This window comes from Mastomys coucha, unplaced genomic scaffold, assembly GCF_008632895.1.
Source record: "Mastomys coucha isolate ucsf_1 unplaced genomic scaffold, UCSF_Mcou_1 pScaffold15, whole genome shotgun sequence".
In the NCBI taxonomy this organism is placed as follows: Eukaryota; Metazoa; Chordata; class Mammalia; order Rodentia; family Muridae; genus Mastomys; species Mastomys coucha.
Window position 1 is genome coordinate 64,046,991 of NW_022196897.1, and position 23,710 is coordinate 64,070,700.

General features: G+C 40.4%; 1 protein-coding gene across 5 annotated transcripts in view; it reads right to left on the reverse strand.

Moving 5' to 3' along the window:
• Ccdc141 (coiled-coil domain containing 141) overlaps positions 1-23,710 on the reverse strand; it is a 172,335-nt gene that overhangs the window by 33,918 nt on the left and 114,707 nt on the right. For all 5 annotated transcript variants that reach the window (XM_031370744.1, XM_031370741.1, XM_031370746.1 and 2 more), the window contains exons 9-17: positions 20,495-20,636; positions 18,862-18,981; positions 15,440-15,631; positions 10,162-10,341; positions 6,207-6,386; positions 5,321-5,446; positions 3,440-3,628; positions 2,323-2,502; positions 352-501 (exon numbers count right to left, since the gene is read on the reverse strand). In XM_031370744.1, coding sequence (XP_031226604.1) covers positions 352-501; positions 2,323-2,502; positions 3,440-3,628; positions 5,321-5,446; positions 6,207-6,386; positions 10,162-10,341; positions 15,440-15,631; positions 18,862-18,981; positions 20,495-20,636 — 1,459 coding nt within the window. The remainder of the gene's footprint in view (positions 1-351; positions 502-2,322; positions 2,503-3,439; positions 3,629-5,320; positions 5,447-6,206; positions 6,387-10,161; positions 10,342-15,439; positions 15,632-18,861; positions 18,982-20,494; positions 20,637-23,710) is intronic.

Genomic DNA, 23,710 nt, shown 5'->3' on the forward strand with positions numbered 1-23,710 from the left:
GCACACACACACACACACACACACACACACACACACACGCACGCACGCACAAAAGAAAAGCAATAACCAAGATCCCAGACCTTCAATCTGTGGTCAAGGTTTTTCTATGCATTAACACTGCCCTAACATCAACAGTTTTGGGAGCTTGAAGTTTACTCAAACTTTGGGTACCCTGTGAATGAAAGGGTGTGGGTAAGCAAATGATGTTCTCTCCCTCCCTCGCTCCCTCCCTCCCTCTCTGTCGTGTGTGCATGTCTGTGTCAGTGTGTACTGTGCAAGCATTATTCATGCACATCCATAGACCCTGGGACATATGCTTCGGGCTCAGTGTGTCCTTTGGCGAAGCCCTACCTCATTGATCTCATCTCGGGTGGTGCAGTATTCCAAGCTACAGGACAGGACCTGCTCAGATTCTTTGGCGTAGGCACTCCAATTCTTGCTATCCAGCTCAAGGGCCTCCAGCTGCTGCTGCAGGTTCTTTGCAGAAATATTAGAGCAATTCTGGAAATGAAGGATGTGGAAATAACAAAAAGGAACCTGTGAGATGGCCACACAATATACCATCTGCCTGTGTTGTAATGCTTACGAATGGCTTCGAAAGAGATATAGGGTCCTAACTGATTTTACCCTAAACATATTTGAATCTAATAATTTTAGAAAGAAGCCAGACACACAACATTATGGAATAGACATTTCTATTCTTGACTCTCATCATCATGCCTAACTCCTCAGAGACGCCACTCATGATAAGGTCTAATTTTTACTTCAAAAAGCATAAAATATGCATTAGAAACATTCTGCCGCAGTGCTGTAATTTTCTCGTCAACTTGAGTTTAACCTCAGGTTCATTATGCAAGTGCTCCAGTCTCTATCTAGCGCAGGAGGGATGCTGGAAACATGGCCAGAAGAGGACTGGAGCTCAATTTGTGTTATTTGTGCAAAGTGACACATTCCACTTTCTTCTTAGTTTTAAAAATAAATCTATAAACATAATAAAACTCTTTAGAAAATGTTGACATGGGCAAAAGTGGATTCTTTTAACAGTAAGAAATTTGTATATTCTGCCTTTTAACTTAAAAAATAGATGCTGGGCTCTCTATATCACATAGCACCTGATAGAGGTCTTAGGTGAACTTGAAAGTAAAAGTGAACCTGTGGTTTTTATTCATAGTGAAGTAAACATAACCTTTCCCGCCTCAAAGTATGAGTTTGGGGAATTTGTAAAGCATCAGGGTTCAGTGCGTTAGTTATGAATTAGTTATGAACGTTTGACTAGGAAATGCTTTCTGTTCTCTCAGGCTCCTCCATTAACATCTGACCAGCGGTATAACGCAAGTACAAAAACTGGTGCCAGAACCCAGGCCAGAAGCAAAAGGCCGAGGCCCATCCACTATGGGTTTTTATGGATGAGTGGCCAGTGTCTCTGGACTTCAGCCTCTTCATCTGTAAAATGGGGCTGCTCATCTGGTAACACTCTAGGACCTAGTTGTCTTCCAGCCCTGAAATACTGAAGTGCCACTGCCCAGTAGAAATGTATTATGAGCCATGAGGTAACCGAACAACTTCAATAGTCTCATTGAAAACCAAAAAAGAAATAAACAAAATTAAACTTCATAGCATAATTTAGTTAACCACGTATGTTCAAATATTATCATTTTATAACATATATCGAATATAGAAGTATTAACATCTTTTTTTACCTCACACCTTTGAAATCTAATATGTGTATCATTTGTGGTTAAATTTTTACCAGAAATACTTTAATCTAGTTTTAAATTTCTCAAAACTTAGAGTTTCTTAGGTGGAATCACATGCCCAAGTAGTTTCTGAATGTATCAAGAGATTTCCAATGATGATATTTACATTTAACGTAGTTCAAATTAAATAAAAGTTTAGGTTCTTAGCTGCTTTAGACACATTTCAAATACAGAAACCTAATGTGCATCTGAATGTGCCTACATGGCAGTATTTTGACATGAGAATAATATGTATTATATAGGATTTTATTTTTCTCCTTAGTCTTATTTGTTTGTTAATGTTGGTGGAAATTAGAACTAATACTCACCCCAATGATCGGGGATGGCTTAATAATGATCCACTTGGTTAATATGTAGAAGGTTCCTTGTTCAATCCCCAACACCACACACAAAAGCAACCATTCCTATTCAACATGTACCCAGCAATCTGCCTGTTTCTTTCCTAGTACCAATGAGAGAGTGGTGGCAATGGCATTCCTATTTAACATGTTCCCAGCAATCTGCCTGTTTCTTTCCTAGCACCGATGAGAGAGTGGTGGCAATGGGGATGATCCAAGTTGCTTACAGGCTGTTGCACAGATGAAATGATGTCCACTCCTAAGGACAGGGCCAGCTGATGGAGACGGTCTACATGTGCCCGCCTTTCTTGAGAACGGCCCAGTTGCATCTGGACCTCCTCAGAACTTCCCAGTTCCGTGGGCTGTACTAGAAGCTCCAGTTCTCTTGGTTTGATGAGATGAGTCAGCTGGAATTCAGAACATTAGCACTTAACCTGATTTTTCCAAAGCCCGTTTTCCGTAATGCTTTACTAGCTTGTTAAAAACACTCCCTAGCCCATCCAGAGTCATTCATCCTACGGATGATGATACAGGTACACATTGCAGTACTGTGACTCCATCAGGAATACATGGATCAGGTCACATTTTCAGTTCTGCAAAAGAAAGGGAAATGCATTCTGGGCCCACAATCCCAAATTTAAGCAAGCTCTTGGTCTGTGACTTAAGTAAACTCCAAGAAATATTTTTAAAATGATTTTCCTTTTAGATGTGTCTGAGTGTTTTTTTGCCTGTATACATGTCTGTGTACCAAATGCATATAGTCACTCAGAGGCCAGAAGAAGGTGTTGGGAGTCTCTGGGCTGGCAGTATAGATGGTTGTGAGCTGCCATGAAATAACCAATAAATGACTTTTTACTGAGCACGTCATGCTGAAAGCTTCTTGGGAGACAAAATATAAAAGAAAGAACTTGGGTTTTGACCACTCCTCCTCCCAAAAGCTAACACTTCAGTTGGAAAAATAAAATCAAGTCTTATAAAAATTAGCTGGCGGCCATGATGCTAGCTAGTGGTGCTAGATGTGGTTGGTTGGTGAGTGCCAAAGACAGAATCCTTGCCTGGCCTGGGAAAGGGGCTGTCGGAAGGAAGAGATATGCCAGCAAGTGCCAAGTCGAGAGAGAAGGAATGTTTAGATGAAGGCTTAGATGAAGGAATGCATGTGTCATATTCAAAGGACAGGAAGGCTGCAAAGGGCTAAATATGAGGCAGGATAGAGCAATGGTAAGACGTAAGTTAGCCGTCAGGGTGAATAAACCTCTCAGACTAAGACAAGTGATCTGCTCTTCGTTTATTGCATAATCACAACCTTTCAACCTTGCCACTTTAAACAACCACAGTAAGACTTACCTCTTCCTTGACCTGGTGGAACTGGACTGTCTTGTACAGGATTTCCTCATATTCCTGGATTCGCTCTTGCTGTCTCTGGTGGAGATGGATGAGGTCCTTCAGCTGTTCAGCCTTCTCCTTCAAAGGGGCTCCCTGACCACTTAACACTTCCCACTCTTTCATGATTTGCTGAACATCCTCATGTAGTTGCTGGAAAGAATGAAAGTCATGGAGGGAGGGAGTTCTTATTTTACTATGAATATTCCGATTGTCTAAGTAATGCATCACTTTCTCATTTGTTAACTAACAGATACCTATGAGCCTTCTCCAAACCCACATATTGTGCTTAATGATGGGGACACAGAGGCACATTGTTCAGTATCTATCTTCTCAGGACCTTAAAAGCAACATAGGGGATAAAGGTAGGGGTTTCAAAGATAGATGTAAAAATGGAAGGCCACATGTGTCTATGATATATCAAATGTACTGGCTTCACGTTAAGTCAATAGACACCTTCAGAAATTTAATATAGGATAGAATCGTGTGGTATGATAAGGACACCAAGAGAAGTATAAAAATACATCAGGGGAATTACTTGTGCTCCACAATGAAAGAATGATCAGTATGAGCCACCAGCTGCACAGCACACAAGATATGCTGCTTCAAAGCAGTCCTGCCATAATCCACAAATAGCCACCACGTAGAGAAGGGATCAACTGTCTTCCCTTTCAGTCAGAACTGCTCAGACATCCCATGTAGGAATCCAGACCCTGGAGGAGAGCTTGCAAAAGACAGACTGCTTCAAGAGAATGCTACTCTTATCCTAGAAGTAGATCTTGTATCAAAGGAAAATGGAAAGGAAATGCTGTAGACCGAGGACATAATTTTCAGTAGACTGACTTGAGTAGGACTGCCAGGTTCAAATCAAGTCTTTGGATCTCAAATAGATGGCACATATCATAGCAACAGAACTAAATACTTATAGCAATGGCTCTTAAACATGTATGCCAAAAGAAGTGTATGTATACCACACAGGATCTAGCAAATTTAGCTAGGCACACTTAATAAGAGTTTGGATAGGAGAGTTTGCTGTATATTCCAATGCTGTATATATGTATATGTGTACAGAGTAGAGTGGTTATATTTCACATATGTTTCTATCTTAACAGAACCTACAATTAGATATTTCCCAAAGGAATCTCCAAACATCTAACTCAGGAATTCCTCAAAGCCAATACATATGAAGTAGTTACAGATAGATGCACCTTAACAAAACCCAAAAATCCAGTAGTGTATGTTTGTAAGTCAGGACTGGGAAGATGGAGGCAAAAAGATCAGGAGTTCAAAGTTACCCTTGGCTATATGGCAAGTTTGAGGTTAGCCTGGGCTTAAGACTCTGACTCAAAAATCAATCAATCAATCAATCAGAGAGCTTCCTTGGAAGGTGACTGAAGCCCACAGAAAAAAATTATCAGAAGGGGGTGTGGTAGGAGCCGGAATGCTTGTGGGTAGAACAGTGACATCTCAGTGATTTGTGGACCAATGACAACAAAGCTTCTAGGTTGGAGGATGTCAAATTTGTTCTGAGATGCCTTAATTTTTAAACAGTCTCTAAGAAAATAGTGACTTTATGGTAAATACACCAATAAATTAATTAGAAATGTAAAGTAAATTAATGCAAGATGAAAATATATCCAGGCCACAGTATGGCTTAAATGTTTGGGTATCATCAAATACAAAAGTATGTATGGGAACAGTAAGAAAATGTGTTGTTACAGGGATTGTTAGAGAAAAGTGGGACTTCTGTTAAAGAGAAAGGACACTTATATGGCAGACTGTAACTGGGGACTTTGGAGAGATCTTTCCATTCATTCACCCAAATCCATTCACTGCCATCTCCACCTGGAGCTGAGGCTTCATTGCAATCCATCTCCTTCGCAGATCTAACATGCTCTGAAGGCTCCCTCCAAGGTCAAGTGCAGAGACAGGCATCAGAACTTCATGGAGAAGCTTCACATTGTGAGTTGTCTGAAAGAGACATTGACAATTAGGAATGTGTTTCTGGCAACTCAGCACATGCGGTCACTTCATTGGTGACACAGTGTGCGGAGCTTTTCAACCCCTATAAACACTGACCCTGCCAGGGAGGTCACACATGTCCCGTGATCTCCTGTGATATTTTTATGTTTTTTTTTAAAGATTTATTTATTTATTTTATATATATATGAGTACACTGTTGCTGTATTCAGACACACCAGAAGACGGCGTCGGATCCCATTACAGATGGTTGTGAGCCACCATGTGGTTGCTGAGAATTGAACTCAGGACCTGTGGAAGAGCAGCCAGTGCTCTTACCCACTGAGCCATTTCTCCAGCCCTTTTTAAATCATGATAACAATTTTTACCCTTTCTATGTGTACAATTAAGTCACCACCATCCACCTACAGGCTGCTGTCATCAACCTGAGCAGGTCTTCCAAACCTGTAAAGAGCACCCCATTCCCTCCTCCCTTCCTGCATCCTCTGGGAGCATCTATTCTGATCTTTTTTTCTGAATTTGGCTACAGAGCTGTAAATAAGCAGAACCATATGATTTCTACACTATTGTGCCTCGCTGATTTCTCTTATGTCATGGATTTAAGGCTCTATCACATTGCAAAGATCAGGATTCATTCTTTGAGGGGTACCAGTTAACATTCCTTTTTGTTTGTTGCCATGCTAGGGTCCAAACCCAGTGCTTTTTGTAAGCATGGTCTTGCACCGAGCCCTCGCCCAGCCTGTCTCCTTACCTTTTTAAGTTTCTCTTTGAACGTTTCCCACTGCTCTCTCACAGGCTTGCCTTCGATGGCTTTGAGGTACCACGCCATTCGGAGATGGCTGAGCATTTCCCTTCCATTTGTTTGCTTTTCCATAATGTTCTTCATAATGTGCATTTCATTTTTAACATTTAATATCTCATTCTCTTTTGCCTGTTGAATTAATAATCCATGTAATAGCTTTCTTTCCTAGGAGATACATTTTTCTTTTGTATTCAGCTGTTTTAGGTGACAAGTACTTCATCACACCCAAGCAGGATACAGACAAGCCTGAGCTTGTGTAGAGAGGCACAATCAAGTGCTTAGACCTACAGTCTCTGTGTAGACATCAGGTACAGGCTCTTTAAAGGCCTCAGTAGTATTTTAGTGGGTTTTTTTGGGGGGGGAGACTGAATAATAAACAAATATTCTATAATTGTGATTATTAAATTTACTAAATTATTAAAGACATTAGACCACAGTGGGAGTAACTCTACAGTATATTTTTATATATGTTATAAGTAAAGTTGTGGTACCTTTTATATATTACTAAGAATCTGTTAAAATATACAAATATTCTTTAATGTAATATAATCTGGAAATTGTATGTTATCGATGACAACTGCAGTCATAAGGGTGCAGTGGTCTGAGTAAGGCCTAGAACAGGCAAGCTATCATAAGATGTGTTGATGGTTAGCCAGCAGCGTATAAGTGATTTTTAATTTGGCTGAGTTAGCATCAATAATTTGCCTTCTATCTAGTTAGCGAACATAGTCCTCATTTTACTTCAGTGTAGTGCTTGGAAGTTCTTGTTGTAATGTAGTCTAAGTAAGATTTTAAATTATCCATTCATTTTACATTTATATCCATGCACCATGTACGGTTCTCTGATCTTTTCAGATGCCTTGGTAGTGAGAAGGCTAATGCTTGACAGAATTCTCAGTATCCACCACTGTAAATTAATAAGTTGGCATATTTACCTGCCAGAACTCTGGCCAAAGTCAGTTAATATCAGATAAATTTAGATGGAAAAAAATCAATTTCCAGCTAGAAAATACTAGTCTCAGAAACACACCCAATTCAAGACAAAGAGCCAGCTTCCATCTCTCTAACCCTGGCTAAACCTGTCACCACACTTTAGCAATATGCTCTTACAAGGCTAATGCTGTGTATAGGACAAGGAAAAACATCCTTGTCAGAATTTCACCTATCAGTATGTCAACCAATCAATAGAGTTCACTATTATGTAGACTTAATTTTTTATCAGTAAAGAACTTATCGCCAGGCTATAGAACAGTACTTAAAGAAACAATGATGAAGGGAAGATGGAAGACTATGAGGAAGTAGGGGGAAGAGATGGGCTATTTTCAGGAACTCTATGAATTGTGATTTCCTTATACCCTGCTAATTTAGACATAGATACAAGATTCAAGTTTGGATCTATTTCTTTCTGCAAATCATTCCATATGAAGATCACTATCTGGTTATTTATATGTGATACCTGACACTTGATAAGGATTCACCAACCTAGATAAAAGACAGCACTGCAGATCAAAAAGCAAGAGAAAATACATACAGCAGAAGCATCCTTAGATGCAGCTACTGGAGATGACTAGGACACACTCTACACACCCTGGATTAGTTGGTCCAAGGAAGTGTGGGAAAGATGAAGAATGGATGTGCGAGAAAAACCTCAGCAATTATATTTACCTTTAAGACCCTCTGGCATCTCCACAATTGAAAAGAATTCTAAAACTCAGCAATAAAAAGACTATAGAAGAAACCAGACAATTTACAAATCATTTAATTTTCTTGTAATATAAACTCTAAGTGCCTAAACTAGAGATGAAGAGAGATACACTAAGCCAAGCAAGTGTGTACAAAGTAAAGGAAGAATGAGTAAATGTTTCAAGTGAAAAATAATTTGGTATCTGAACATGGATAAATCGCTTAACAAGAATTTTTTTCTGATGCTTAAAGAGCGTGTGATCTGATTTATAACTATTCAATGAATGCTTTGCTTCTACATAGGCTCATCACTAATGTTCTTCAAACAGCACAAGTCAAAACAAAGAAAAAAATCGATGATTGAAGGTCAAAGAGATAAGAGTGTAATGTTACAACCCAATTCTGCCAAGTGATTTCTGTCTCCCGATTCATTCCCCAGTTCCCCAGAAAATGGCAAATGTCAGTCATCTTTAAGCATTTATAGAAAGGAGACCTAGACTATTAGAGAAAGGAAGATGGCCTGGTTCTCAGATGGGAGCCATTCAGTATATGGATAAGTTTCACACTGACGGTCAGTGTGTTCGGATCCGTGCTTACAGATCACTTGGGTATCTGTGAAGAAGGGCTCAAAAAGAGAGTCAGAAGTTGTGTCACACATACTTGCAGGCACAGTGGTGATTAGATTAAAACATAGTGAAAGCATTAATTGTTCCTTTTTTAAAAAAAAAATCTGCTAATCATTATATTGCTTCAGGAACTAGGATGTCAATCTCCCTTTTAGACATTTTTGCTAAAGAAGTAATTGCAATTATAGAAGGCTGGCTTGACAAATCTACAGAATGAAACCCAAGAGAAATAGTTAATGGAGTAGATAGATCTAAATTAGTTTAACAAGATGAATCTTAGTCTAAGGCCAAATGAAGTCAGGCAAGAACTATACAGGCCCACATCTTATGAAAAAGCTAAATAGCTGATGCAGAGAGCCCTGACTAAACTTATTCTAGGATTTAAAAGCTCACATGAGTGGTACTGGATCACCACGTAATAACAGAACAATTAAGAGAGATTACTGCTTAAAGTGTTAGCACCCTCGTGTCTCAAGGAAACACTGTCTGGTTGATTGCCATTCGGCTTCTGATTCCATTTCATGAATGGGCTTAGCGAGTAGATATGTTGGCAAGGCAGATCAGCCTGAAGGAAGAAATTAAATGACATCACAAATGATAAATTTGCAAATGTGTAGCTGTAGGAAAGACTCATATTAAAAGTAGCAACTGCTTTCAATGTTGGAAAGAATTTCATATGTACGAGAAATTACCTACGGATGGTTTTATGCCTGCCTCGCTACAGAGGTACAGTACAAGATATGAAGACAGACTTATTTAACATTTTAAAAACATTCTTTTTTTTTTTTAACAGCTAGCATTTTTCCCAACAATAAAATGAGCTCTTTCATTGGGGAAATTCATGAGGTTTCTGAGGGAGAAGTGGACTAAACACATTTTTAGAATTCTATAGGCAGCCTCAGATAGATGAATGGCTGACATAAAGGTCCTAGGGTGTTTTGCTTATTGAACTCAAAGAAAGTAAGGCTTAGGACATAGCTCTAAATGCAGTGGGGCTTTGCTCTACAAGAACTGGGAGACTGAGGTGTCAAGGGAGAGATAATAGAGCACATGCAGTAATAAGCACAAAGGGAGGAAATACTGCGAGTGAGAGACTGAAGCAGGAATGGATGGGTATGGGGGAATAAGGAGAGAGAACACAGGGCTGGAGGTAGCATTCAAACAAACTCAAGGATGGATAAAATCAATCTTTGGAAACCTACTACTTTGCAAGCTAATTAAAAGTTGTAATTAAAAATATGGATCTGTTAAGCCGAGAAGAAATTCTTTAGAACAAAGATTTATCATAATCTTTGTCTTTGAGTCCCTGGAAATTTTGTAAGAGCCGTGCTGTCAACATAACTCAAAACTTGGGCATATATAGACTTCCGGGAATTTTATAATAATAATCACATAGCACTTGAATCAGAGTAGCTAATGCAGCTTTCTTATGACACACAGGCTTTGTGACAGAACGCTTCAGAACTAGTCTAGCTTGACTGAAGTTGAGGAGGCCTCCCTCAGGCACATGGCTGACGAATGGACAAACTGAATATGATTCTGACTTTGAGGAATAATATCTACAAAAGGCACTGGCTTCTTAATGTCATTCTCACCATGTTTATTAAGTTCAGGAACTCGAGGCTCAAGTCCTGGGTCAAAAAACTCTTCCTTAAAAATAGCTGCCATTTCCTCTCAGCAGAGTTAGACCGGCACTTGACCACAGCATCATCTTCATCTTTCCAAGGAATTTCAGTCAGATAAAATTCCTTTAGGCTCTGAAGCTGCTCCTCGACCTAAAACAGGAAGAGGCAGATGATATTGAAGAAATATTTTAGATAAAATGGACACAGAGTCCATTTGGAGCCAGTATAAAATTAAACTGAAACTCTAGTTTTCAGCATTCTTTAAATAATTATTGACTATTTTCAGGGTTCTGAAAACCATAAGAATCTGCTTAGATAAGTAGCAGACAGAAGTCCCATGGCATAACAAAGGGAGTTGGTAAGGTTGTTGCCAATCAGAAATATTTATTGTACTCTAGATTATTTTTATGTATATTCTACAATGAGAATAATTTATTTCAGAGATCAGATGGCTGCTCTATTTAAAACTGAGTTTTATAATAAAAAAAGGAACAAATAAAAATCAGGGAATACAAATCAGAAAAGAATCAATTCAGCAAAAGACAATAGTACTTAATATATTACAGTATTATGGTTTATTTGTTATTTTAATGTAATATTTTATTAATTCTGTGAAAATGTAATACAATGTGTTTTGATCATATTCACCACCTACTTCTCTAATTTTCCCAGATTCACCCCCACCTCCCTATTCCCTCCCAATTTCTTTTTCTCTTCTTTGTTTTATAACTATAACCTACTGAGTCCAACTTGAACTGCCCATATATACCCATAGGTGTGGGACCATCCACTGGAGCGTGGTCAACCTACCAGAACTTAGCCCCTTAAAGAAAACTATCTTAGAGCTGTAGATGTGCCTCAGTGGCTAAGAACAATGGATGCTCATCCAGAGGACTCAGGTTCAATTCCCAGTACTCATGTGATGGCTCACAACCATGTCTAACTCCAGTTCTAGGGGAACTGATACCCTCTTCTCATCTCCACAGATACTAGGCATACATGAGGTACACAGGCACACATGCAAGTAAAATACCCATACACAGATATGATACAATAACAAATAAAAATAAAACTGACTCTCCTCCACCCCAGTAGCCATCAACTATCAATAGCTCTTCAGTTAGAGCCTTCCTCCAGCCTCCACTCTAGAACACTGAATCAGTTATCAATAGCTCTTCAGACAGAGCTCTCCCCCACCCTCCATGCTAGAACACTGAATGGCTTGATTTTGTGCACATAACTCCAGCTCCTGCGAATTCACTAGTAGAGTGCTCCTGTCATGTCTAGAGGATACTGTTCTCCTGCAGTCCTCCCTGACCTCTGGCTCTTACAATCTCTGCTTGCCCTCTATGCCTTCATGGGGAAGTATATACCCATTTGTGGCTGAGCATGCTACTGTACAATTTATTTTTAATCATGGCAGACCATAATAAAAGGGTACAAATAATGACAAATTTTCTAGGTAAGCATTAATATTAAAAACCTTCACAAGCTAATCTTATTAAGATATACTACTTTGCCTCCCTAGAACTACATTTAAGCCTTTGTTAACCAATATTAGCAGTACTCAATTATTTTAAATTACTCTCCTGAGCAGAGTTAATATACAATCAAATGTGTAACTATAGATTAACAAGTAATGGGGTGATAGAGAATTAGTAGAAAGCATTTGGAACTAATTTGTATGCCTTTTGAATAATATTTAATGACTAATAAGACAAGATTTGTGGAACTCATAAGTTACAAAAGCCATAGAAACACAGTATGAGATTGCAAGCAATAGTCACCGTACTTTGAAGGTTTCATGATCATTCTTAGTTGAAATGCACTAAAGCCAGCCTGCACTAGCTCCCAGGGCCAGGGGCTCTTTGCTGATTCCCATATTCTGTTTATTCTGTTGATGCCTGTTTCCTAAGCTCACATCATCTTTTCCTTAATTTTCTTCTTCTATTTATCTTTAGTGAACCACATAGGAGGATGCCCTTTCTATAGAAGATGCTAAGATCCCCTACTAAGAATTATTTACTTCCTTAGAGACCAAAGTTAGTTCTGTGAGAAAAAAAGCCAATAAGACAAGTCTGTGTACACACAAGCAAACAAAGAAGGGATAACAACAGCTCTACACAAAGTAAGTATAGGAAAACTTTCCAGCAGGTGACATTTGGTCTGTCCCTTTATGGGTTGAGAGAGAGAGGAGGTCTTGGAATGAAGGAACTGGTACAAAAGCAAAGTGTGGAGTCACTGGCATCAGAGAAAATGCATGCTGTCAGCATGAAGGAAATTCAGATTCTTCAGCTGACTGGTAAGGAGGAGTCCCGAGTCGTTGTACTGGGATAAGTCTGGGTGAGATGTTTCACCTAGCTTTCTATTGTAGCCAACAGAAATCACAACACAGTCTCATTAGTTGGATGTAGTCAATAGTGAGCAAGTGACGAGGACTTGGACTGGTAAACACCTGAGCAACTGAGAGAAAGGTATGCAGAAATCTCTGGGGTCATCTTAGTAGATACAAGGACGTGTGGCCTTTGAAACAGGAAAGGCAAGGGGGACAGAAGCTGCCTGACAACCCATGTCAATCTCCTCCAAGCCTCAGGTTCCCTTACCTGTAAATGGACAGTACTAGGTAACTAAGACACAGACTCATAGGAACACAATGAAATCAGGAATTAAAGGCCTGAAGCACAAAGTAAGTGCTCATTAAGAGACAGACGAGAGGAGATACTGAACTCGAGGATAACCAAAATGTCCAATAAAGCTCTTAGTAGAAAGTTGGGTGACAAGAAAGATGACTCAGTGGTTAAGATTACTGGCTACTCTTCCAGGGGACCCAAGTTCAATTCCCAGCACCCACATGGCAGCTCACAACTGTCTGTAATTCAGCTCCAAGTGATCTGACATCCTCACATAAGCATATGTGCAGGCAAAACACAAATGTACATGAAAATAAAAATCAATAAATCACTTTTTTAAAAGTTGGGACAGGCTGGGCAGTGGTGGCACATCTTTAACTCCAGCACTTGGGAGGCAGAGGCAGGTGGACTTCTGAGTTCGAGGCCAGCCTGGTCTACAGAGTGAGTTCCAGGATAGTCAGGGCTACACAGAGAAACCCTGTCTCAAAACAAACAAACAAACAAAAAAACAAAACCTTGGGACAGTACTCAAACTGGCAGGTTTTAATGGTTGTATAATTCAATAAATTCAGGAAACATCACTGCACTGAAACACAGTAAATTTTATGTTAATAAAGCATACCTCAATAATTTTCATAAACACCAAAGGAGAGTAGGCAGCTGGGTTACCACAAACAGGATGAGGAGTGAAAACAAACCAGTTGACTTTCTCATGATAGGCATCTCATAAGAGATGCTTAAATGCCAAGAAGAGATGACACACGGCAGGGCCGACAGGGTAGGGAACTGACTGCAGTGGGAGAAAGTCTATAGACGATAAGCAGGTAGAACAAATGTCCCACTTCAAGGGTTTATAATGAAGGGCAGGAAAATGATAGAGTGGCAGAGATCCAGATTTCAAAGGAAATAGACTACATAGGGAGAGACTTACTGACCATGGCTCGGTAGGACTAGATCACTTTCCGGGAGCCATGGGAGATATAAGTGAATAGACTTCAATAAGCTAGGAAGTAGAAGGAAGTCCAGACAATGAGCCTCAATGGTCTTGTTGTCTCCTACAGTATCTGAAATCCAAAGACATCAGCTGAGATTTGAGAATGGAAACCTGAATAACATGTTTGTGAACACCAAGCAGAATAAGCCAACAGGGGCCCAGCAGAAATGCAGACCCATAAATCAGTAACCACACCAATCATCCCAATTGTCTGCTTTTGTGTCTGGAAGCTTTGACAAAGAAGCTGAGTAGATAAAGCATTTGGACTGACCAGGTGTTGAAGTTGACAGGGTTCATACGGGGTAGAGGGAAGGGAGTTGGTTCAGAGAGTATAATGGGGATGAGTAACCAAGAGTCGATGAGTTAGAAGGGGAAGGCCAGGGGTACAGGGGGTGGCAGATGGGAATGGGATGGAAAATTCTATCAGGTAGGAAAGCAGATTGAGCGGAAGTGGGAAAACTGAAGGACATGGGGTGTTTTAGGGAGTACTGTTTATAAAGCTTCATTTCTTAGATCTAAAAACGCCAGTGTGGGACATGGAAGAAGATGCTTGACGTGGTGCGAGGTAGGAACTATTTTGGGGCATAATGATATGGAGACCAAGCATTGCTTTGTATCTGCTCTAACATCAAGGCTTCACATTAGGTTACAATGGTGCTCTGTTGCTGGTAGGAAGAGAGAATGGGGGTATTAGGAAGGTAGGGGTGAGAAACCAGAAGCCAAGCATGCTGTCTAACTTTAGCCAGCTGTACTCCTGAGAGGACCTTGCTCCCACCAACATGATGTCTGTAACCTCTCACAGAAGAGTTATCTGCATTCATACAGGGTTTTCTGGAGCCAGATTCCAGACTTTCATATGACTGGTACCACCCTTCAGAAGCTTGCCTCTGAGAGGTACCCTCTTCACACACTCAAGGAAATAGTGGAGATGATACTAAGGATTTTAAAATGAAGCTTCAGGAGAAGCCTGGAGCAACATTCAAGGCATTTGGACATCAAACAAGATAGATTCAAGAATGAGTCAATCCCTCCGTCTTCCTGTTCTGTTCATTTTAAGTGCACCATACTTTGGTGCTAGAGAGACGGCTCAGCAGTCAAGAGCACATATTGCTCTTACAGAGGATCTGAGTCTGCTGTCCATCACCCACACCAAGCAGCTCACAATCTCCTGTAACCCCAGATCCACAGAGGACTGACAGCCTCCTCTTACTTCTCTAGGTACCACACACACATCCACCCCACAGTCTCGCACGAAGTTAATAATAATAACAACAACGATAATAATAATACATATTTTAAACAAAAGAACCCCATTACTCTACTACTCCTAGTATTCAAAGATATCTGTGGTTTAAATGGTGAATATTTTCATAATTTTTCTTTATTTAGGATAGGTATAAAGATATATAACATGTTATAGTAAATTATTTATACATAACTATATTTTTTAGGTAAAATTACTTACTCTGAGGTTTTGAATGGTACCTTGAATTGTAAAGGGTATATAAGTAAGTACAGGCACTGGCAGAGACACAAACTCTCCATTTGGATGGAGTTTCTATACCACAGAAAGCAGAAAGACGGACAGAGGCCATGTTGCTGAAGCAGCTCGACATTACCATACCTCCTCGGATGACTTTCGAAATGCCATGTAAGTCTGCAGGACTTGTGACCTGTAGCTGATGCTTCGACCAAGCGTGTTTAATTCTTCTTCTAGCCATTTCACTCTAAGAGGAAGCAATGCCACTTCATTGAGTTCAAGTTCATTTTTCTCTGTCATGACTTTTGCAGCTGCTTCTAATGCATGTGCTGTCTCCTATGAAAGCAAAGCACAGGGGGTCAGGGGCTGACAGGGGAATCGTGAACATTCACATTCCATTACCCTTCAGCTCATCCATCTATTACGGATATTAATTGAACTTGTACTGAGAATTTCCTCAATCAAAGAAAGGTATAGCTTTCAGAATTTCAAAAAGGAAAGGAAAAAAGCACTTGAAACTGAAAACCATCCCCAGCCCTTCCTTGGTTCTGTCCAAAGCTGAAGACCTTTCTTTCTGATGCTTAGGGTAGAGGCATAATGCTCTGGGGACAGAGAATCAAGACCCAGTAAACAGTTTACAGCTCCTGAAATGTGTTGCGCTGAGACTCGGCTCCTTGGTCCATGGTAGAACTCTTGAATGCTTCTAACAAGCCTAGCTTACAACGCTTGAACTCTCAGCTCCAGCTCTTGGAGCTTCCCTGCCTCTCGGCTTCTCAGACTTTTCTTAGCTACCCTAGGATTCTGCCACTGGTGTTGCTATGTAGGCCTTAGCTCTAGAGATCCAGCTTTCAACTCCTGGGCACCCTCTGAAACTCTTCAGTTCTGCTACTTCTTTCTGCTGTCGCCTCTGCCACCAGAGTTGGAAGCCCCAGGGGTCTTAGCTGACCATTATACAATTCAGTTCAGTCTGCTCTACCCATGATACAGACCACAAGTAAACTAAGATAGCATTCAGGAGAGGAACTTCTTGTGTCCTACTGTTGTAACAGAGGGATATCGCGAAGGAGAAGAACTCTTCAGACTCCCAATAGCAACAAACAACCTGCTTGTACAGGCAGAGAAGGGACATGGCACGCTGGTGCTTGCATTTTTATTCTATCTCTCAGTGACAGTCTGGATATGTGGGCTTTCCTGTTCTATCACTCGCAAGCCTCTTGTAGGCACAGCCTCTCAAGCTTTGTGTTAAGGCTGAGTCCTTCTCTTCCTCTCAGACCTGAGTGAGAACAGTTATTACTAGACTCAGAGCCACTGGGAGGTGGGGTGGGTAAGGAGTCCTTGGGGGAGCTCTGGGCAGGGCTGTTCGGAGGGCAAGACTCATGTGAGGTTTATTGGTGATGTGATGGTACAGGCTGGAGCAGTAGTGTCTAGAGCAGTAGTTCATGACCTTCCTAATGCTGCAGCCCTTTAACACAGTTTCTAATGTTGTGGTGATCCTGACCATAAAATTATTCTTGTTGCTACTTCATAACTGTAATTTGGCTACTGATATAAATTGTAATGTGATCTGATATACAGGATATATGCTATGCAAACCCCCCCAATGGGGTTACAACCACAGGTTGAGACCCCCTGGTCTAGAGCAAGGCCCCCAGAAGCCTGTGGCCTCAGCCACAGTCCCGATTGCTGCACTCCTTGTACCCAAGTCTAGTTTCTTTAAGGCAGCCATGAAGTGCTCAAAGCCAAGATCCCACTATGACAGTTTAGCCAGTAGCCAGTAAGAGGGATTATTAAGCAAATGGCCCCCATTCAAGGTAACAGGACACAAAGAAGAGTCTGACTGCTGTCAATCAAAAGTTCAAACTGGCCAGGTCCCCAATAGCTTAGCTTATTTGTGGGGAAAGTAAACATTAAAGGGTGCTTACAATAAAGACTTGTCATAGCATTAGCATTCTTAATAGTATTTAGCAGTGCTTAACTCCTAGTTAAGCCCTTAGGGAGAGCTGGTCTTTCTGATCCTTTTTAATACATTACCTGCATGTCTATTCCAATGGTGTATAAACAAAATTATTATTGCTGGCCATATAAAAGTGTAGCATATATAATTATATGCAGCACATAATGCTTCTATTTAACTACATTACTGGTTCATATATTCGCTATACACTAGTTTTATTGTTGGAGTATTGTTCTACACATACAAAAAAAATGTACTGTGAAAGAGGAGACCTGCTTGTGCTGGCAGCAGCTTCATACATGGTGTTTACAGTTCTCTATGGCATCAAGGAATGATGTCTAGCCGACTGCCTATGTCTGTGTAAGTGCACACTGTGACGTTCACACAACAACAGCCAAATCATGCAACAGCATGTTTCTCAGAATGCATCCTCATCACTAAGTGATGCCTGACTAAGAGCCACAGAAAGAGATCCCTGTAAAACTTCCTGAGAACAAGGGAGGAATCAAGCAGAATTAAAATGTTTGTGCTCTCATTTGCAGCACAAGGGATGCCTTCCCTGGTTGTGTTTAATATGCTTGCCAGGAACCCCACTGACTGCACTGAGTCACAATTTGCCAGCCCTGTTTTGTGACAACACACTGCAGAAGAAAAGAGGACCATGGGATTTCTCCCCCTGGGTTCTCTCCCATGCTTCTAAAATTTAAAAGGAGAATGCCTTCAGACAAGGCTTAAGCATTTAAAATAAAGCTGTTTCTAAGTCCTAATAAGAAGGAAGAAAAAAAACCAAGTGTGCCTGTCTGCAGTGAGGGGGCTGTTTTGAGTAAACCAGGAGAAGCAGGGCTTTCCTAGCCACTGCAGGTGAGTGGGGGGTGGGGAGGCGCTTACTTTACATTCTACAGGGAAGGCAGACTGTGTAGAATTGGAACCTTTAGTGCAGAGGTTCTCAGCTTGTGGGGTGCAACCCCTTTGGGGGAGGGAGTCACCCAACAGATGCCTTGCATTTCACTTACATTATGACTCATAACAGCAAAGTTACAGGTTTATGGCTAGAGGTCACCACTACACTAGGAACAGTGTTAAAGGGCCACTGCCTTCGTGAGGGTGAAAAGCACCGCCCTTGCCCTTGCAGGAGTCACTAAATCCAAAGTGGAGCCACAGTGAGGGGCGGGCGCTCGAAGTCTGAATATGGAGGGTGAAGCAAGTTTAGATTTGCCTCATTAAAGATTACAGTGACGCATGTTGTTTCTGGAAATTCTGTGTGACTTTATTGTGAAATTCTTGTAAAAAGTCACAAGCAATCTAGGAGCCTGGAAAGCATTGCTAACACCTGAGTCTGTTCTCAGGCAGAGAACCAATGCTAGCTAAGTATCTAAAAAAAAAAAACCAAAAAAAACAAAACTACAGTTGCAATAAATATGCTAATAAATGGACACAAAAATACACATAACTTAGACACATATAACAGTGTGTGTGATTTTCATGCCAGTATCTGTATTAACTTATAATTGCAGCTCTTAAGGGAGCTGGGATTATAAAGCTCCATATCTTTGGAGATTGTTTTTAAATAATTATTTACAACATTATGGTCTTAGAAACAACTTTCATTTACCTTGGCTTGGATATCCAATTCCAGATATTTATTTAAAATCTTCTCTGATTCAGAAGGGCTGGAACCGACATCCAATGTGGTAGCAAGAACCGGCCTGATTTCCTGAATTGACATTTCCACCTTGGGGAATAGAGAATATATTGTAGTCTTAATAATATATACTTATGTAGAGGAGTGCACATGTTAGGAAGTATTGTTTCATATATCACCATTGCATTTAAATGTATATCATTTTGTATAAAATAGCTTTACATTTTGAAGAATTTCATATTTTGATAATGTTGATCTTCATATGATGCCATATTGGTAAATTATGAATACATTCTTTCATTAACAGCAATGACTACACGCTATCATTCCTACATACCCTTTAAGAGCTTTTTTATATTGCCTACAGAGGATGATAATACACTTGCTAACATATTAGCAGAGATGAATTCACCTGTATGTTGAATGAGATCAACTTGCTGGCACACCTAAGCAAACACTCCACATGGAGGTGTTAGACTACCCTACGGGCAGTTGTACTTCAGGCTGAGGAGCTCTGGGAAACGCTCTGTCTGGATGATAGTGAAGGCCAAGACCTACTTGAATCATTTCGCTGTTGAACCAAGGGAATTATGATTTGATCTTTGGTTCACAAGAACCAAGATCGAAGGTGACCCTGGCCTGGAAGGGCGTCATTCCACTTGAGTTATTATTTCCTTCCTCCCTTGCTTTCTGTAGAATGCACAACCTCCACAGCTAAGTCAGTGATAAGAAGCAACCGTTGTTTAAATTCCTGTTGTGTTTTCCACAATCGCCGAATAAGCTTGACTCTCAAGTGGTAGAGAAAGCAACATCATAGCTGCGCCTGTGCTCAAACTCTCCCTGGACCCAGGCAAGGAGATACAGCTCAGGATTGCAAGCTATCCGGTCAGTTAACAGAGGGGAGTCAACCTAACAGGGATGTTATTTAATGCCAGGTCCTATGCCTTGCTCCTAAATGCTCAAGTACATGAGTAGGCTGCATCAAATGAAAAGATGACTGAACACTTGAGACCCAGTGTCTACAGCCCAGTTCACTACTGCTGTGCCTTCAGTGGACAGGAAGTAAGATGTTTCCATAGAGAGTTGCTGATCTCTCTGCAGACAGGATTTTTCCCGTGAGTGCTTTTATGTGGATGACTGTGTCTCTTACACTGATTTTGTTCAATCAGTATGATGATGACAACAAATTTTTCCCAGAAAAGAAAACCCCCAAACTGTTGATAACTATTTGGCTGTCTGAAGTCCTTCTGTTCAGTTGTGCCATTATGATGACAGCTAGCATGTGACTTTGCTCAGAGTCAGACAAACCAATCAGACTCTCCCTTTTGGTGCATGTCTGATGTGGCTAACACAGACCTATGGAGAGTAAATAACTTTGTATATATACATTCTGGAATGGCAGACATTAGACATTTATCATTGGCAACCTGGGGCAGAGGTGGTTGCTGGACAACAGGAACTACAACTGTTCATCCAATTATAAGACCTACTATGTAATATGGAGGAAGTCTAAGGAGATGTGCACCCCCCCCCCCCGTGCTCACAGTTGCACACCATCTGCGAACACCAAATAAAAGGTGTATATATTCTTTTATGAAACTACCTTCCTTAGGTAGTCATCCACTGACGTTGCTAATTGCTGTTTCTTAAGGGCAAATTCCTCGTGCGCTGTACACTGTTCAGTGAGATAATCCACTTGCTTCTGAATGCATCCCATCATCTTCTGGATTCCTGTCACCTGAGAGCTGAATGGAACAAGCCAGTTGTTAGTTCACTTGACCTTGACTTAGAAGCCCTGACAAGAGGCAACATCTGAAAACAGATCTCTCCTTTCATGGGCAGTCTGACTTGGTACAAGCTACAAGCTACTGCTTTCAGATAATGGAAGCTATCACACTGGTACAGCAGGCAGCAAAGCCAGAGTATGTTCCTTTGTCTTAAGTCCGTGGGTCCTGAGGGAAGGATGAATTATGGCTTCTGCAGCAGGTCTAATCTTTTCTAAAGGTTTACTTTTTAATATTTCTCTAAGATACTTCAAGAATCTTATGGTAAAAGGCACAGTATGTTTACCAAGTTTTCCTGGGGGTATCATTTAAAAGCTTCATTTATTTCAAGATGCTCTTTGAATAGGAATGTGAATCGGCCAATTAACAAAGCATTTGCTAACCCAATAGGGTAAAATATTTATACATTTTGTTCTCAGTGGTTATGAATGCTCAAGGCTATATTTGCTAGATAAATACCTAGTTATCATTAGCAATTAGGTATCAAATATGCTTGTCTGTATTTTATCTTCACATTCATTTTTATAACCTGTATTGACCTCATGAGATGAAGGTGACATGGAGGGTTCATAAAAGGACAGGACTTTCAAACCAGCTTTGAGTTGGACTCTAGCTGCTCCCGTTGCAGAAATGGTCACAGGTTCCCTAACCATTCCCAAGATTTTACAATGCAAGTAGTGTAAGAATAGCCTGGGCAGAGTGAACGCAGCACCTTGCCTGCTATTTTAGAAATCTAAGTCTTTAATTTCCCCCATCCATTTTTCCTTCAACTACTAGCAAAAGTTAGCATGATAACTCTTTAATTATCCTGAGAGTTATTTTAGTTTCTTTCTTTCTTTTTTCTTTTTTTTATAAAGATCTTGGAGCTAGGTACAGATTTCAGGAATTTGACCTCAAATCATTAATTTATGAGTCAGGAAAACTAAATTAGTAATTAAATGAGGACAAGATCAAAAAAGACCTAGGGGTATAGTAATGTCACTAGAATGGTTGTAAAGATGCTTCCAAAGAGAGTCACACTATCCAAGTGCCTGGGGTGCATCAAGGGTCCCAGACAAGAATGACTGTGAAACATGACATAAAGCCACTATGAGAAATGTTGTTCCTGGTATACAATGTTCTAGGCACCTTTACAACAATTAGTTTTATAGCTCAGTACTCATATTCAGTGAAGAAAATAATAAAAAACACCAGGAGACTTTTAGAAGCAATTCTTACTGACAGAAACCCACACATTCTGTGAAAGCTAGATCCTGGCAACATGAGTGATCCTGGGGATTTAGATGAAGGTCTTCAAAGTCCGGTTGTCCTATGGGCAATATGTTCCAAGTTTTCTATAGAATATTGAAATCTAGGATGAGAAAGATAACGTGACTGTGTAGCACTCTGGGAAAGACACAGAGGAAAGGATAACGGCAGGGATTGGTAGACATGGAAAGAGAAGGGACAGTGGCAAGTGGCAGGAAAAACCATGGCAATTTGCAAGTTATTGGTAAAACTTGTAATATAGAATGTGTAAAAAATAGCTGTGCCAGCCAAGATGAAGGATGCTCACTTCTACTTCTGAGTCACCTGAGGCTCCTCACCCCAACCCCAGCATCCATTACAGTTAGAATTTGTTCACTGATCATACTTAGAACAGATACCTCCAAGAAGGAAACTGGAAAACAACCATGAATTTTGAATGGGCTACTCCCTGGGGGGCAGCAGTTGTCAGTCAATAAGTCCAGCAAAGAAAGACACTATTCACACTACTCTTTGGTTCCCAGCCAGCTTTATGCACGTGTGCATGTGTGTATATGTGCATGTGTGCATCTGTATGCATCTGTGTGTGCATGTTTGTATGTGTACATGTTTGTCTGCATGCATGTGCATGTCTGTGTGTGTGCATGTGTGTGCATGCATGTGTTGTAAGTTGTTCACAGGTGTAAATACATGGAGACTGGAGGTCAACACTGAGTATCTTCCTCAATTGCTCTTCACTCTATTTTAAATTTTTTTTTCCTTTCACTAACTTGCTCAGTCACAAAATGGCAGAAGCAAAACTTGAGACTAGGTATCTGATCTTATAGTCAATTCTTTTTCCCCCTCAATCTTTTTGCACTTTTTCTGAGTGTGGAACACATGACATAAAGCATAGTGAAGTATTTTTCTCCTAGTGTTCTTTTATTGACTGCTGCTGACTTGCATTCAAATAGATCGACCTGGTTGGCAAGCTCTTTTGAAATTGGTTGCTTTCTCAAGCTAAAAGCAATGTCTGCATGTAGTCTGCAAAACGGCCGCTAGAGGGCTGCAATAACTTGTTCAGCGTGCATATCTGGAAGGTCCTTCCAGCACAGAGAACGCAAAAATAAGAAAACAAAACCAAAAGACCAAGCATTGCTTCAGTAAAAATATCATCTTTGCAAAACCACAATTTTAATTTTGACAAATCAATGCCAATAAAATAGGATCTGTCTGTTTCTGATTTTGTTTTTCAATCAACACCTAGGAGATTTATTTGTTTTTTTATCAGTCACTGTATCTATTGTGCTGTAAATTCTTTAAGGGTAAGGGCTGGCGCCCTACTTATTCCTATAATCCTTGTAGCCTTGAGCACCTGGTCTTATAATAACGGAAGGTTAATACATTTTTTAAAAAGTTCGAGACAGAGTCTCATCTCTCCGAGTCTGGCCTCAATCTTTCCATGTAGCCTGGGGACCTTGAACTTTTAATCCTCCTATGTCTACCTCCTGAGTTCTGGGATTGCAGGCACACACTGCCACTGCCGGCTTATGGGATGCTGCAGATCATACTTTCTAGGCAAGCACTCTACCAACTGAACTCCATCTCTAGACCGATTAATGTCATCTTGAAGTTCAGTAAAATAGTGTCTAATCAACATTTATGAGAAAAGAACACATAAATTTAAGGAGTGAGAAAATATATGCTGAGTAGCCATATTAAGAATGTCAAGATCTGCCCACTGGTACAATAGTGGCATAACTATTTTGTCAGCAACCAGCCACTTTCTGACTGGGGAGGTCATAGACTCT